This window comes from Musca autumnalis, unplaced genomic scaffold (genome assembly GCF_047663935.1).
Source record: "Musca autumnalis isolate F117 unplaced genomic scaffold, ASM4766393v1 scaffold_2, whole genome shotgun sequence".
Lineage (NCBI taxonomy): Eukaryota > Metazoa > Arthropoda > Insecta > Diptera > Muscidae > Musca > Musca autumnalis.
In genome coordinates, this window is record NW_027411755.1 from 203,538,781 (window position 1) to 203,555,152 (window position 16,372).

The 16,372-nt window shown below is 30.6% G+C and overlaps 1 protein-coding gene across 6 annotated transcripts in view; it reads right to left on the reverse strand.

Annotated features, from left to right (window-relative positions):
* Trim9 (E3 ubiquitin-protein ligase Trim9) overlaps positions 1-15,907 on the reverse strand; it is a 428,329-nt gene extending 412,422 nt beyond the window's left edge. For all 6 annotated transcript variants that reach the window (XR_012410546.1, XR_012410545.1, XR_012410544.1 and 3 more), the window contains exon 1: positions 14,127-15,907. Coding sequence is in view for 3 of the 6 variants with exons in the window: in XM_073970638.1 (XP_073826739.1) it covers positions 14,127-15,050 (924 nt within the window). In the remaining 3 variants the exon portion in view is untranslated. The remainder of the gene's footprint in view (positions 1-14,126) is intronic.
* Positions 15,908-16,372: the final 465 nt, after the last annotated feature.

The following is a 16,372-nucleotide window of genomic DNA, read 5'->3' on the forward strand; positions in this document are numbered from 1 at the left end:
TTAAAAAATATTTTCAAGGACATCCATAGACGTGGATTTTTTAAAAAATATTTTTCAAGGACTTCAATACACGTGGATTTTTTAAAAAATAATTTTCAAAGACTTCAATACACGTGGATTTTTTAAAAAATATTTTTCAAGGACTTCAATACACGTGGATTTTTTAAAAAATATTTTTCAAGGACTTCAATATACGTGGATTTTTTAAAAAATATTTTTCAAGGACTTCAATACACGTTGATTTTATAAAAAATATTTTTCAAGGACTTCAATACACATGGATTTTTTAAAAAATAGTTTTCAAGGACTTCAATACACCTGGATTTTTTAAAAAATATTTTTCAAGGACTTCAATACACCTGGATTTTTTAAAAAATATTTTTCAAGGACTTCAATACACATGGATTTTTTAAAAAATAGTTTTCAAGGACTTCTTTACACGTGGATTTTTTTAAAAAATATTTTTCAAGGACTGCAATATACGTGGATTTTTTAAAACATATTTTTCAAGGACATCCATAGACGTGGATTTTTAAAAAAATATTTTCAAGGATTCCATAGACGTGGATTTTTTTAAAAAATATTTTTCAAGGACTTCAATACACGTGGATTTTTTAAAAAATATTTTTCAAAGACTTCAATACACGTGGATTTTTTAAAAACTATTTTTCAAGGACTTCAATACACGTGGATTTTTTTAAAAAATATTTTTCAAGGACTTCAATACACGTGGATTTTTTAAAAAATATTTTTCAAGGACTTCAATACACATGGATTTTTTAAAAAATATTTTTCAAGGACTTCAATACACGTTGATTTTATAAAAAATATTTTTCAAGGACTTCAATACACATGGATTTTTTAAAAAATATTTTTCAAGGACTTCTTTACACGTGGATTTTTTTTAAAAAATATTTTTCAAGGACTGCAATATACGTGGATTTTTTAAAAAATATTTTTCAAGGACTGCAATATACGTGGATTTTTTAAAAAATATTTTTCAAGGACATCCATAGACCTGGATTTTTAAAAAAATATTTTTCAAGGACATCCATAGACGTGGATTTTTTAAAAAATATTTTTCAAGGACATCCATACACGTGGATTTTTTAAAAAATATTTTTCAAGGACTTCAATACACGTGGATTTTTTAAAAAATATTTTTCAAGGACTTCAATACACGTGGATTTTTTAAACAATATTTTTTCAAGGACTTCAATACACGTGGATTTTTTAAAAATATGTTTCAAGGACTTCAATACACGTGGATTTTTTAAAAAATATTTTCAAGGACTTCAATACACGTGGACTTTTTAAAAAATATTTTTCAAGGACTTTAATACACGTGGATTTTTTAAAAAATATTTTTCAAGGACTTCAATACACGTGGATTTTTTAAAAAATATTTTTCAAGGACTTCAATACACGTGGATTTTTTAAAAAATAGTTTTCAAGGACTTCAATACACGTGGATTTTTTAAAAAATATTTTTCAAGGACTGCAATATACGTGGATTTTTTAAAAAATATTTTTCAAGGACTGCAATATACGTGGATTTTTTAAAAAATATTTTTCAAGGACTGCAATATACGTGGATTTTTTAAAAAATATTTTTCAACGACTGCAATATACGTGGATTTTTTAAAAAATATTTTTCAACGACTGCAATATACGTGGATTTTTTAAAAAATATTTTTCAAGGACTGCAATATACGTGGATTTTTTAAAAAATATTTTTCAAGGACTGCAATATACGTGGATTTTTTAAAAAATATTTTTCAAGGACTGCAATATACGTGGATTTTTTAAAAAATATTTTTCAAGGACTGCAATATACGTGGATTTTTTAAAAAATATTTTTCAAGGACTTCACTATTTTTAAAGGACATCCAGCTTAATATACGTGGATTTTTTTTAAAAAATATTTTTCAATGGCTTCCAGCTTAATATACGTCATTTTTTTAAATATATTTTTCAAGGACATCCAGCTTAATATACATGGATTTTTTAAAAAAAAACTGTTTCAAGGACTTCCAGTTTAATATACGTTGATTTTTAAGCTTTTCAATACAACATTTTTCTAATTTTTGTAAAATATTGCCCAAGAATTTGGATTTTTAAGCAACTCTCAAACTTTGTTCTCTTTATAATAGTCATATTAATGATATGAGTATGTCTCCCGATTCCATTTGAATTTTCCTCCTGGGTGTAATTTTGTGTAATTCAATATATGAATCCATTAAACAGTCTTCTCCTTCATTATTTTCTGTCAACGATTTCTGTTTTGTGGTGAAGGCTGCTACAGAGAAAAAAACCTGGTGTTTAAGGAAATGACTTGGTGAGTATGTGTACTCTATATGGAGGTAATTTTCCTCCAATTCCTGTGGTGCTATGTTGTTGATATTATTTTCTTTCCTGTTGTACAACCTCTCTAGCTAAGCAGGCAGCAACTCCTTACATTTACTCCTACAAATCTTATTTTGTTTCTTCTTCTTATTCTCTTTTTCCTTCATTATGGTTTGAGGTATTTAACATTTTGATACAGTCGTTCGCATTTCATGCTTTAATTTTTTTTCTTCTTTTCTCCTAATTCAAGGATCATGGAGGATATGGAATCCACATCACAAAAGAAAACGAAAAACAACACGACAAAACGCAATGAACATGAATAGAGTCAAGCAAAAAAAAAATCCAACATTAGATTTGATTTCATTTCTCCATTTCAATGGGTGTTAATTTTTCCTGTTTCCTCTGCGTTTAATGCATGGAAAATTTGCGTGTGTTTTGTGGTTCCTTCTGTTGTTTTCTTTCTTTCTGCTTGTTAACACAAGCATTTTTTTTGGTATTGTACATGTTTCAGCTGGTGATTTTATGTCAGGTATAGAAATTTTGTTGTTGTTTCTTGCTGCTGCTATGTTTCTTAATTTTATCCAGGGTCCTGGATTTTGTTGTGTGTTCTTTTCCATGTTTATTTTATGGCTATGTGTTTTTGTTTTAAAGCTTCTGGCTGAATTTCTTTAAACTTAATTAAAGCACAGCACAAAATAGCTGGAATCAGTTTTATTATTTGGAAATCATTTAATATTATTTGGAAATTTTTAAGGATAGTTTCTATTTTTTTCAAACAATGTGTGTACATTATTGTTTTTCAAGGACTAGCAGAGCAACAAACGTGCATTTTTAATGGTATTTCTCAATGAAAATCACACCAATAAAGATGGATATTTGAAATAACTTGATTTCAACGGCCATCTGAAGGATAAACCTGCATTTTTTAAATATTTTTTCAAGGACATTCAAACCAAAAATGTGGATCTAAAACAACAATTTTTTAGGCTCAAAAACCAAAACAAAGTAAATCAGAGACCAAAAGACGAAACAAAGAGGATCATTAAAGAATATTTTTTATGGTCCAACATACTAAAAGACGTGGATCTTTAAAAATATTTGTTCATATATATTGTGGTCTTTGAACACAATTATTTCAATGAAATTTTTTCAAAGCACGTGGATTTCTTAATAAATAATTTTTATGATCACCCACGACCTAACTAACTTTAAATGAAAAGTGCTTACAACTAGGAAGTTTTTGTGGATTCTGAAACAGCAATATTCATAGATAAAAAAAAAACAAAACAAAATTTGCCGGAGGGATTTCCAAATAAATTGCGGTCAAAGTTCAAATTTTTAGGGTGCGCCTTAACTAAATTTAAATGAAAACCGCTTACATCTGGGAAGTTTTTGCAGATTCTGAAACAGCAGTGTTCATAGATGAGAATAATCCAATAACAAGAAAAAATAGCTGGAAAGATTTTTAAATAAATCGCGGTCAAAAGTCACATTTTAAAGGTTTTTGTAAGTTTTCACGATTTTGCTTGGAATCCGCAAGTTAGTTTTTTAATAATCGTGGATTTAAAAAAAATTTTTTTTGAATAACGTTGATTTTTTAAATTATTTTTGCAAGGACGAGAATATCATAAGAAATGTATTTTCAATTCAAAAAATATTTTTTAATAAACGTGTTTTTAAATAAAATTGAATTTCAAACCAATCAATATACAATAAATCAATTTTTTTTTTTCAAAAAACTTTGATTTCTTCAGTAAAAGTTGATTTAAAAATATTTTTTTTTTTAATTTTTTCAATAAAAGTGGTATTGCTGAAAACTATTTGTTCCAATAAAATTGTTTTAAAAGTATATGAGGTTTTTTAAAAAATATTTTTAATACACGAAATTTTATTAAAACGCTTTTTTTAATTTGGTTTAAAATAATTGAATTTTTTGAAAAATATTTTCTCAACACAATTTGGTTTAAAAAAAAATATTTTTTATTGCGCCTGCATTTTTTGGATTAAAAAAAATATTTTTTTCAATAAATGTGATTTTTTAAAGAAACGTGTGGATTTTTAATACACATAAATATAATAAAAAAAAACAATTTTACATATCATTTTTAAAAACCTGGATTTAAAAAAGTCAATACACTTGAATTCTTTGAAAAATAGTTTTCAATGCACGTGGATTTAAAAAAAAAAAAAATTTATTCAATACAAGTGTTTTTTAACATTTTTTCATTACTCGTGTATTAAAAAAAATCAATACACCTGGATTTTTTAAAAATATTTTTCATTACACGTGGTTTTTTTTACAAATTATTTTTTTCTTTGATACTATTGAGTTAAATACTATTGAGTTGATTGAAACATATTTTTCAATACAATAATTGTTCAATACTTTTGAGGTCTTTGAAAAATATTTTTCAATACACGTGGATTTTTTAAAAAACATTTTTTCAATACATTTTAAATTTTTAAGAATTTTCAATAAGAATTTTTCAATTAAAAAAAAAATATTTTTTCAATACACGTAAATTTTTTAAAAAACATTTTTTTCAATTACTTTAATTCTTTGAAAAATATATTTCAATATACGTAAATTGTTTAAAAAATATTTTTTCAATACATGTAAGTTTTTTAAAAAATATTTTTCAATACTCTTGAATTCTTTGCAAAATATTTTTCAATACACGTGCATTTTTTTAAAAAATATTTTTTCAATACAAGTAATTTTGTTCAACAATAATTTTTTATACAATTTTTCAATACTCTTGAGTACATTAAAAAGTATTTTTTAATACAATAATTTTTCAATACTCTTGAGTTCTTTGAAAAGTATTTTTCAATACAATAATTTTTCAATACTCTTGAGGTCTTTGAAAAATATTTTTCAATACACGTGAATTTTTTTAAAAAAATATTTTTTCAACACACGTTAATTTTTTAAAAAATATTTTTTCAATATACTTAAATTTTTCAAAACATATTGAAAAAACTCGTAAATTTAAAAAAAAAATATTTTTTAATACACTTATTTTTTTAAAAATTTTTCAATTTAAAAAAAATTCAATGCACGTAAATTTTTTAAAAAACATTTTTCAATGACCTTAATTCTTTGAAAAATATTTTTTAATACACGTAAATTGTTTAAAAAATATTTTTTCAATACACGTAAGTTTTTTAAAAAATATTTTTCAACCCTCATAAATTCTTTGCAAAATATTTTTCAATACACGTGGATTTTTTAAAAAATATTTTTTCAGTACACGTAGATTTGTTAAAAAATATCTTTTCAATACACGTAGATTTGCTAAAAAATATCTTTTCAATACACGTAGATTTGTTAAACAATAATTTTTAATACAACAATTTTTCAATACTCTTGAGTTCATTGAAATATTTTTCAATAAAATATCTTTTCAATACACTTTAATTCTTTGAAAAATATTTTTCAATACACTAATTTGTCAATACTCTTGAGTTCTTTGCAAAAAATATTTTTCAATACACGTGAATTTTTTAAAAAATATTTTTTCAATACACTTTAATTTTTTAAAAAATCTTTTTTCAATATACCTAAATTTTTTAAAACATACTGAAAAAACTCGTACATTTTTTAAAAAATATTTTTCAATACACGTAAATTTTTTAAGAATTTTTCAATACTCTTTAATTTTTTTATAAATATTTTTGAATACACGTAGAATTTTTTAAAAAAATATTTTTCAATACACGTGGATTTTTTAAAAAAAAAACATTTTTCTATACACTTGGACTTTTTAAAAAATAGTTTTTTCAATACTCTTGGATTTTTTAAGAAATATTTTTTCAATACACTTGAATCCTTTGAAATTGTTTTTGTCAATACAGGTGGGTTTTTTAAAAAAATATTTTTTCAATACAAAATTTTTTCAATAAACGTAACCATTTTAAAAATTATTTTTTAATAAACATGTTTTTTTAAAATTATTTAAAATTTCATTTTCAATATACGCGGATTACAAAAAAGTCAATACGCTTGAATTCAAAAAATGTGTTTCAACATCCTTGAGTTTAAAAAAAATCTGTACACGTGAACTTAATAATAAAATATTTTTTTTAAATAAAATTATTATTTTTTTAATAAAAATACATTTTTAGTGCACTTCAATTTTTTAAAAACTATTTTTTTTTTCAATATACATACTTAATTTTTTTTAAAAAATATTTGTCGATAATATTTTTAATATTTTTTAATATTAATTTTTGGTTTTCAACATTATTTTCCTAAAAAAAATTAAAATTACTTTTTTAATAATATATGGGGATTTCTGAGTGAAATCGGACATTTTTTCAAATTGAGGTTTTTGATTTCGTATAGTTTTTGCTGTGGTAATGCTGCTCATCAGCAAAACATTTCAGTATGTTTTCAGATTTTTTTTTTTTGAGTAACGATTCCAGAGACATCGTCGAGATAAAAGTTGAATTCTGTAAAAACTATATGCAAATAATTACTCATAACTTCTTTAATATTAGTCCAATTTGAAAAAAAAATCGTCTTTTGTGTTTTGTTGTTTTATCAGCTATTTAATAAAAACTAGAAAAAACTTTGTACAGTGGGTTTTGATGCAATTTTTGCGATTTAATATTTTAAATCATATTTTAACAATGATTGAATTTGTCGAATGTTTTTGAAATCTAACAGACCAAACGTGTGATTTTTAAAGAATAATTTTGAGGGCCACTACCAAAGTATTTCAAAAATTAAATTTACTTCTACATTTCTATACCCCTAAATCAAATCCCTTTCATTGCTCACGTTGCGGTCACTATGCCAATACACACACAAATCACTAGCAATATTTATTTTTTTATTGATCACTTTTTATGATAACCCATTTGGGGTAGTGTAAACAAAATACTAGCAAAACATTGAAAGGATTTAAAGTGTTATTTATTTTTATTTCTTACAACAAAACCAACAAAGCGGAGAAGTAGACAATGCAAAATAAACCAAAACCAATTCAAAAACTAAATATAAACGACCCTTTCTCACAATGCCACCATACACACACATATGGTGCAAACACACATACACACACACTGAGATTACCACAGAAAAACTGATAACAGTAGCAGTTTAAGATAGAAATCCTGTAACACATTTTTGTTGTTGCTGTTTAATTTTTTTTGAAATGGTAGGGAGAAGAGCCCACTCTTTTCTAGGAGGTCAACACAAATGTTACTGTTTAGTTACTTTTGTTTTGTGGCAGGAGTGAAAATAATGAAGATAACTCTGAACCGAACTTGTTGGAATAGTAAGTGTAGTAGTTGTGGCTGAGAATTTTCTAACTGTAACATTTTCTAACTGTAATATCGTTGTCGTTGTAGTCAACGCCATACCTATTGGATTTCCATGGTAATAACTATAAAATTTATGATTTTTATTACGATTTAAGGTGTTCATCCATCTCTACCTTAATGTGAGACCAGGAAGGATCAGATAGTAGACATGGAGATAAATACACGTAAATGTGTGTATTTGTATAATGTTGTAGGTATTTTTTCTGGTATATACATACACATGTGTATTTTGTGGAGATTTATTGAGGATAAGAAATTACTGAATAAATACATATAAAGTACAAAGAAATATATGTATGTAGGTTTGTTTATGCTAGGAAAGGAAATAAATATTTGGGATAAATATATCCCCCAAATGGGGTCATAAATTGTCCAAGAAATATTCGTAACGAAAAACAAACAAACACAAACATGACAACAGAAGCCATTAGAAAAGTGGCCACAAGGTGGAAAGTGAAGTTGAAGAAGGGGAAGTGAAATTGATGAGAGAAGATTTGGGAAAAAGGATTTTTCAAAGAAAACAAGGTCTGAGGACAAGTGTACATATGTAAGTGCAGGAATCTGGATGTTAGTCCTTTGAAAATATTCGTATACAAAAATGTCGATTGTTCGTAAGTAAATCCATTATTAATGCTCAATTATTGGTATGTAATCCCTGAAAAATGTTGCACAGAATATGGACACCATTACGGAATCTTAGACTAAATTTCGTATTCCTGTAAAGCATCACTGTTTGTATCGGTAGAGGCTAGCGACTACTTTTTATTCATCGTTAACTTACCGACAAATTTCGTTAATTATCGAAATTATAAGCATTTTAATTTTACCGACAATTATCGATAACAGCAAAAATGAGTTACAGAATCCCACTACAGATCTGCAGAAATCTACTTTTTTTCGACATCATAAAGAGAAAATTGTTATCGTAGGAAAAATTTTGTAGATTGTTACAGGTTTTGGAGCAGCAGAGCTGGCAAAAATCCATGGCACTATCGATAGTATCGATTATTTTTTTTAAATTCAATATCGATAGATAGTTTTGTCAATCGATATTATTGGATTAAAATCCCCTAACCTAAAATCTATTGAAATGAATAGAAATTACGCGGTTTTTTATTTTGTGAACTTGAAAAAGTAAGTCCGAAGTCACACGTAAAAATTTTTCGGAAAAAGTAATTTAAATTTTTGTATCTTTTTATTAATTAAAAACAATTGTTTTTTTTTTCTCCTTTATGTTTCTGTGAAGTACTTGTGCCAAATGTCAACAAAAACATAGACATTTCCGCCATTCTTATTTTCAAATTAATGGTGATGACAAATTAACGATAATACCGATAGCTATCAATTTTTTGAAATGAAATATCGAAAATATTTAATGTAGGGAATATCGATAGGTTGTTAGCTCAATGGAACAGGCATTTTGTGATATGGATAGGGAAATCGACGTTCGATTAATCAAATTTTTACAGTCAAAACTCTAAAAGTCAAAGTCGACTTTAGACTGATGGGAAAATAGCATAATCGATTATCTTGTGATCGGTATTTGATTTAGTTGACTTTGGCCACTTTACAGTTTTCTGATAGCTACAAAATCATCTGAAATAATTGCCAGGCCGAAAAATCGAATTTTTAGTTTTAGACCAAAATCGAAAAGTCAAAAAAATCGTTTGTTGCTTTTCATTACCTATTGCTACTTTGTAAAATGATATCAAGAAAATCCGAAGACAAAATGGAGAGAGATACACCCTCAGCCTCAGTAACCAAACTTCTTCATAGAGGACTCGAAATATTAAATTACGTTAGACTAAGTTAGGAAGACATTTTTGGAAAAGTTTGAAAGTTATCTTGCACGATAGCTATTTGAGTATGTACCGGCAGGGTTTTGGAGCTTGGACTATTATCTCAAGAAGTATTGACTTATTCCGGAAACGATTGTACCGTTTTAAATGAGGCCGCTAGAACAACCTATTGAATAAAGAATCTAAACGATGCGAGAGGAGCTCTTTAACTTCACTTTTTTTCGAATTTTGTGTGGGAGGTACTCGAAGGAGTGAACCATAGCCCATATTCCAACCTGATACATGACTAGATGAAATAATATGATGTGCGAAGTATACACCAATCAGAAACTCAGAAACTGCCATTTTCGGTGGTGCCGTCAGGGTTTCTTGGAACATTTTGCCCAATATCTCAGGAAGGATGGACGTGCGCAAGGAAACAATTAAACCGTCGTAAAGGGAGCCGCATGGACAACCTGCTGAAAAAATTTCAAGACGATCCGAGGGGAGCTCTTAAACTTCACTTTATCCGTGTGGGAGATACCCGAAGGAGTGGACCGATATAGTCCATATTCCAACCTAATACATGACTAGATGAAATAATATGATGTGCAAAGTCTGCATCAATCAGAAACTCGCTGCAAGAATTATCTTGCGGATTTGCCATTTTGGGTGGTGCCGTCAGGGTTTCTTGCAACATTTTGCCCAATATCTCAGGAAGTATGGACTTGCGCGAGGAAACAATTAAACCGTCGTAAAGGGAGCCGCATGGACAACCTGCTGAAAAAAATTTCAAGACGATCCAAGAGGATCTCTTAAACTTCACTTTATCCATGTGCGAGATACCTGAAGGAGTGTACCGATATAGTCCATATTGCAACCTGATACATGACTGGATGAAATAATATGATGTGCAAAGTCTGCATCAATCAGAAACTCGCTGCAAGAATTATCTTGCAGATTTGCCATTTTGGGTGTTGCCGTCAGGGTTTCTTGGAACATTTGGCCCAATATCTCAGGAAGTATAGACTTGTGCAACAAAAAAAAAAAATTTTTTTATCGCGTAACGTCAACAACACCGGCACCGTAGATATCCGAAGCGCAGAGAGGGAATACCGTGTGCTACAAAACCGTTTAACCCGGAATCTTTACCGAACACGGGAGAGGGATACGGGCTACAACATACAAACCCCTTATTGGTGGTAGGAAATTGTTAGATAGGCACAAAAATACACAAGCCTTATTTGGGCAAAAAACAACAGTCCAGTGGACACCCTCGTTCACAAATCCTCTTAGGGACAAGGCAAGAAATGGCGATATGCACACCGAACACAGTCCTTTTGGGCAAGGTGGAAACACGACACTATGATCAACAACACAGACCCCTTTTGGGCAAGATTAGATTTTAAACACAATTTGAGGAATAAAAGACGTTTATTTTCGATTCTTTTCCTTTCAATAATTAGGATTGGGATTTATTTCACTTTTCGAGTTTCTTATTAGCTATTATCGTTCAAAGCGAGCGGCGTTTGTTTTATGTTTTGTCCCGAGAGCTAAATTGCTAGAAAGCGGTACGAACGATCAACGTATTTTCATAATTCTCACACCGATTACATCCGACCTAATAGAAGTTTTCATCTATCTTAAGCGGGGTACACACGATCAGTTTTGACTCTCGATTTTTCGAAAATATCGATAAGTGTCAAACTGTCCAGCAACCACAAAATGTTTTGTGGTTGCCTGATGACTGACAAAAATGAACGGCCACACTGACAAGCAACCGATTATTTGAGCAAAACTTACAGTCAAAACTGATCGTGTGTACCCCACTTAAGTATTTCGGCATAGCTATTGCTGCCCACCAAAAAAGGAATAGCTCGACAGTCCATTCCGCAGATACTAATTTATAGGTCCTACACTTTTCTTCCCTCTTAGTAAGGTCTTGAGGAGAAGCTTTCATCGCTTTCATCGGAAAAATAGTCTCTGGTCAGACTTTGTAGTTGACATTACTACCAGTTTTAATGCCATACATATCGAAACTGGTCACCCATGGCGTCAGAGATTAGAGACAATCAAGGAACCAAGTTTACTTGGACGTACATAGCTTTCTCACTGTGAGGAGCAAGAAATTTTCACCTCTTCCGCTCTCAGACTGACGAACGGCAACATATTGATGAGTGGTAGTGCCCCCTTCAAGACTGTAAGGAACGGTGATGGTATGAGAAGAAACGCCCTCTGGTTGGCTCTCGTAACCGAGTTGCTTCCAGTTTCAATCCAATGTTACCGGGGGATTGATCCGCGAGGGCGTTAAGCTTGTTTTTCTTCCTTGCGAGTAACTTTAAGGGAGTTACCAGAAAAGGTTGTCCGATATACAGTGACTGTCACTGAAAATGATGCAACATGAAACAACAAATGTTATCTTTTTTATTTTCTCGTTTAGAGTTAAGCTTGATGATCGACATTTTTTGCAAGTGAAAAAGGAAAGCCAAGGACTCGAACCCACACAGCCACCAAATTATGTGACCGGTTTCGCTGTTAGTTGGGCAGCTCTTCAGACATATCGACTGTGGAATGGCTTCTCTGTCCTAGAACTTTTGGTTTTTCAAATAGAAGTGTGTTTTGTAATCGTTGATAACTTCAAAACGAGTTGAGATTTTTTAACAATTCAAAATATAATTTTGTAGGCTAAAAAGTTGTCTTTATGATGGCATAAAAAATATTTCACTTACAGTACCGTTATATTAAAATTTTACCGGAAAACAAAAAATGGACATTTTTAAATTGAGCATTGAAAATGATGCACCACAATAATCGATTAAAAATTTCCAAATTGTTGGCTTTTTAAGCCATTTTAGTAATCGGAATGGTGGAATAATTGGTTCCCTATCGTTTTCAGTAGTTTTGTCATTGGTTCTGACAGAAAGAATGATGTTCCTGAAGTCATTTTGACATGGTCGTAGTTAGTGTGCCTTTGTAGGCAGTTGGGCTAGAAATTTCTAGTTTTTGAAGTTATTTTCCAAAATATAATTATGAAAAAAAACATTAACGGTAATGTCTAGAGTACGTACAAACAATTTAACGATATGTGGAAAATCCTGTATCAGTCAGGTTTGCCCCATATTAGACTAGTCTTTATCGGCATTGCCCTGATAGAGGAAAAAATGGGCAATAGAACAAAAGTTTTTGCACATTTCTTTGAAAATAGTTTTTAGAAACAATGCCAACAATGTCATGATCACTTTTGCTTTTATAAAAACAAAAATTTTAACAACCATTGATTGATGAATTGGACTAATGTCAGATACTTCTTTTGATCATCCCTACCAGCCATTTTAGTTGGTCGCCGTAGAATTTTTGAACCATTAGGTCAGGAAGCAATGGACTATAACCATTATATCGCTGTATGGGCTGTGTTATTGTATTAGCATAAATGAAAAAAAAATTGAAAACTTATCTTAAACTTCACTTAACCCAGATAAAGCCACTGGTCGTTTAAAATCCACAAAAAATGATTGCAAAAATTGACGTAAAACTCTGGTTTTTTCGAATATTTTTGTGAGGTTTTTGCATTTTGTTATAGTATTGTCTGTTATCTGTCATTTCACGCTTATAACGCTTCATTTGACCTATGCATTTCTTCGCAATTGTCCTAAAACCCAAGCTATTAAAAAAAATGGACTTTTTGCAATTTTCGACTTTTGATGAAACATTTAAATATGCGATAAAAATTTAATCACAAATGTTAGAATCATATAAAGTCAGGGATTTGTTAGGAATATAGTAAGAGTATTTTCTCAATCAAAGGGATTGGCATATAAGGACAGATCTATATTACCCTCCAAAGTTTTTGGCACTTTTAAAAGAAGGCCCGATTGCAGGAAACTATACATTTTAGAAAAAAATGCATTTTTTAAAAAATGCTTAAAAGTCTCAAAAATATAATTTTCATAAAAATTTTTGAGTTTTCCCGCAAAAAAATCTCGGCGCTAAGTGGGTTAAGCAAGAATTTTGAACATTTGTGAAGGAGGTACCCAAACATGTTTTCCGATATATATTTCATGAAGTAGCCGCGAGAAAAAAAATTATCATCTTTATGGGGTCCGCGAGGACAATTTTTGCGAAAAAGTTTTAAATTTTGTGTGGAGTGTGCCCTGATATATACCTGGAAGACATATTACGATGTGCAAAGTTTGAAGCAAATTGGTTACTCCCTTCATAAGATATTGTGCATAAAGAAGTGCAGCGATAGGGTCCGGTCTGGAAAATAATATTACGAGGTGCAGTGGTTCGAGCAAAATGGTTGATCCGTTCGGGCTCGGCGATAAACAATAGGTCCCATATCATTGAGATAATATGAATCGATGTGCACTCATTGATATAAGAGAAGTCTCGCTTGTCTACTCCAGAAAAAATTTCTTTAACAGCTTATAACTTCCCTAAAAGTCTTACTTGAGAACCCTACTTTAACTATCACCTGTTGTTAATATTGCACTGAGCTAAGTTACATATTGCACAATCTCCTTTTCTCCGTGAGACATCCAAAGATTCTTAAAATTCATTTTATTCACTTTCTTTCATTTCAAGTTCACTAAGAGAGATTCAGATCCACTTTCAAACTCGGTACTTTACAACTTCTTAACAATAATTCGCCATTTCATCACAACTTACCTTTTGTGCCTTGCATGTGGTGCTAATCGGCTGGACTTCATGTTGTGGATGACGCTGGTCATTGATGCAATCAGCACAGGCTGGAATCTTACAAGTCAAACAGTACATCGAGAGCACTTCTTCATGTTCTCCGCATACAGATTCTCGCTGTTGTGCCGCTCCTTTGGGTTTGACCAAATTATGTTTGGCCAATGGTCCACGTGCCGGATGGCATAGTTCGCGACAAGCATCACAATATCGAATTTCACATTGTTCACAAACTAATGAGGCCACCTTTGGATCAGTTTCACACATTTGACAACGCAATGCCTCACGGGCACAAAAACGATCTACAATCGATTCCATGGCACGATATGGTGGCAAATTGCGTACACCACCTTCGTCAAAGAAGACAATTTTACGACAGAGAGGACAAGTTAGACTGTATGCGGCACCAGGTGGAGCTGAGGCAGCACCTTGCAATAGATTGGTAATATGACCAGTACCGGCATATGATACCGGCCGTGAAGTATTTGAACAGCACACCACACCAGAATCGGCTTCACTTAAGATGCTAACTTTATCGGATTGATCTTGATCTGAGGTTACAGATTCTGTGCCGGTAGCTGAACTGGTGGTACTGGCCGCCGAACTATTTGATGAATGTCTGGTTGATGCGTGTGTGTGATTGTGGACATGTGAATGATGTGGACCAGCACCGCCAACACCTGAAGGATGAGGATGAACTGTGGCAGCAACACTGTGTATGGTACCACCATTCAAGGACGAAGAACCACCGCCAGTAACTGAGGCCAATATGGCACCCGGTGTATAGGGTGTCTGTATATCCAATGCACAGCCCAAGCAAAGGGCATGGAAACAGGGCAATAGAACGGGATTAGCAAAAAGCTGTTTGCAAGTGGGACAACGTAATTCGTCCTCCATAATAAGATTTTGAGTTGTTTTTAGGGGGTTGCTGGGATTAGATGCGGAGGATTGTGATTATGCTTGCTGATGATCTTGAAATTCCAATCCAATTGATGATTTTTTTTCTTATTTCTATATTTATATGAAGTTATTTACACATTTTCTTTAATGAGTAATTTTCGATTTTATGGCACTTTTTAATATTCTTCACTCAATATTAATTGACATACAATACAACTTTTATTTTCTTTTTATTTTCAATTGTAAAGTGGATATTCCAAGGTTATGTTTTAATTTTCAAAATTTGATTTTGGTTTCTCACTTTAATTAATTCCAATAAATTTAGCCGGCAGCTTGTTTTTTGTTTTCTCACAATTAATCACATTCACCGATAAGATAGTTATGTTTAATTCGCATTCACTTCAATCGCTCTGGGTTAATACAACTGTTAAGGTATTTTATTATTTTGCTTTAATCATGTTTTTAATTTTTTAAATTTCTTTTGCAAATATTTTCACTCACTTTTCTTTTCATCCATATGTTTTCGTAAGAATCATAAATTTCCTCAATTTTAAAATTTTCGAACATTTAATTTAATAATTATTTCAAATTTTCGTTATTTTTTCTTTTCTTCAAATATTTCCAATTTCCACACAAAAATTGCACTTCAATATTTTCTTTTAAATCGACCGACACGAATTCAATTTATTCTGTTATTTGAAAAACTCCACTGTAAACGACCGTTGTTTTTTATTCGACGGCAACACGCATAGATTCCGCTTATCCAACCACTTTCCACGAATTTTCAAGCTAAACTAAACGTACGTTGCGACATCCCCGGTGGTGGTTGTTCGGCAATGTCCAAAATGTTTGTTATTGTTCCTTGTGTTCGAACATGTTGTGTTTAGTGTGGTTGTTGGTTGCAACATGTTCCATTGATTATTGTTCCACTAGCACAACACCAGCCTACACTCAAGAAAAATGTCCAGTTACCTGAAAATAAAAAAATAAAATTTAGAAAAAGGTGAAAATAAATGCTGTGTTCCAGAATCTACAGAGTCGGCTATATTGATATTTTTAAAAATGTTTCCTTTAAAAAATGTTGACAGAAATTTAAAAAGTAATAAATTCTTGCAGAGCGTTGGCATTAACAAAACAGTTCTTGGTTAGATATTCTAAATTATATACATATCAAGATATACGACCGAAAGATATGCCCAGTTTTTGAGGCAAAAAGTCGATTTTGCAACTTTTAATAACACTATGCAACACTGAAAATGCAAACAACTTCTAGTATGCATTTTTTGAAAGTACATATGTCAGATCCTGTTCGGATTGTA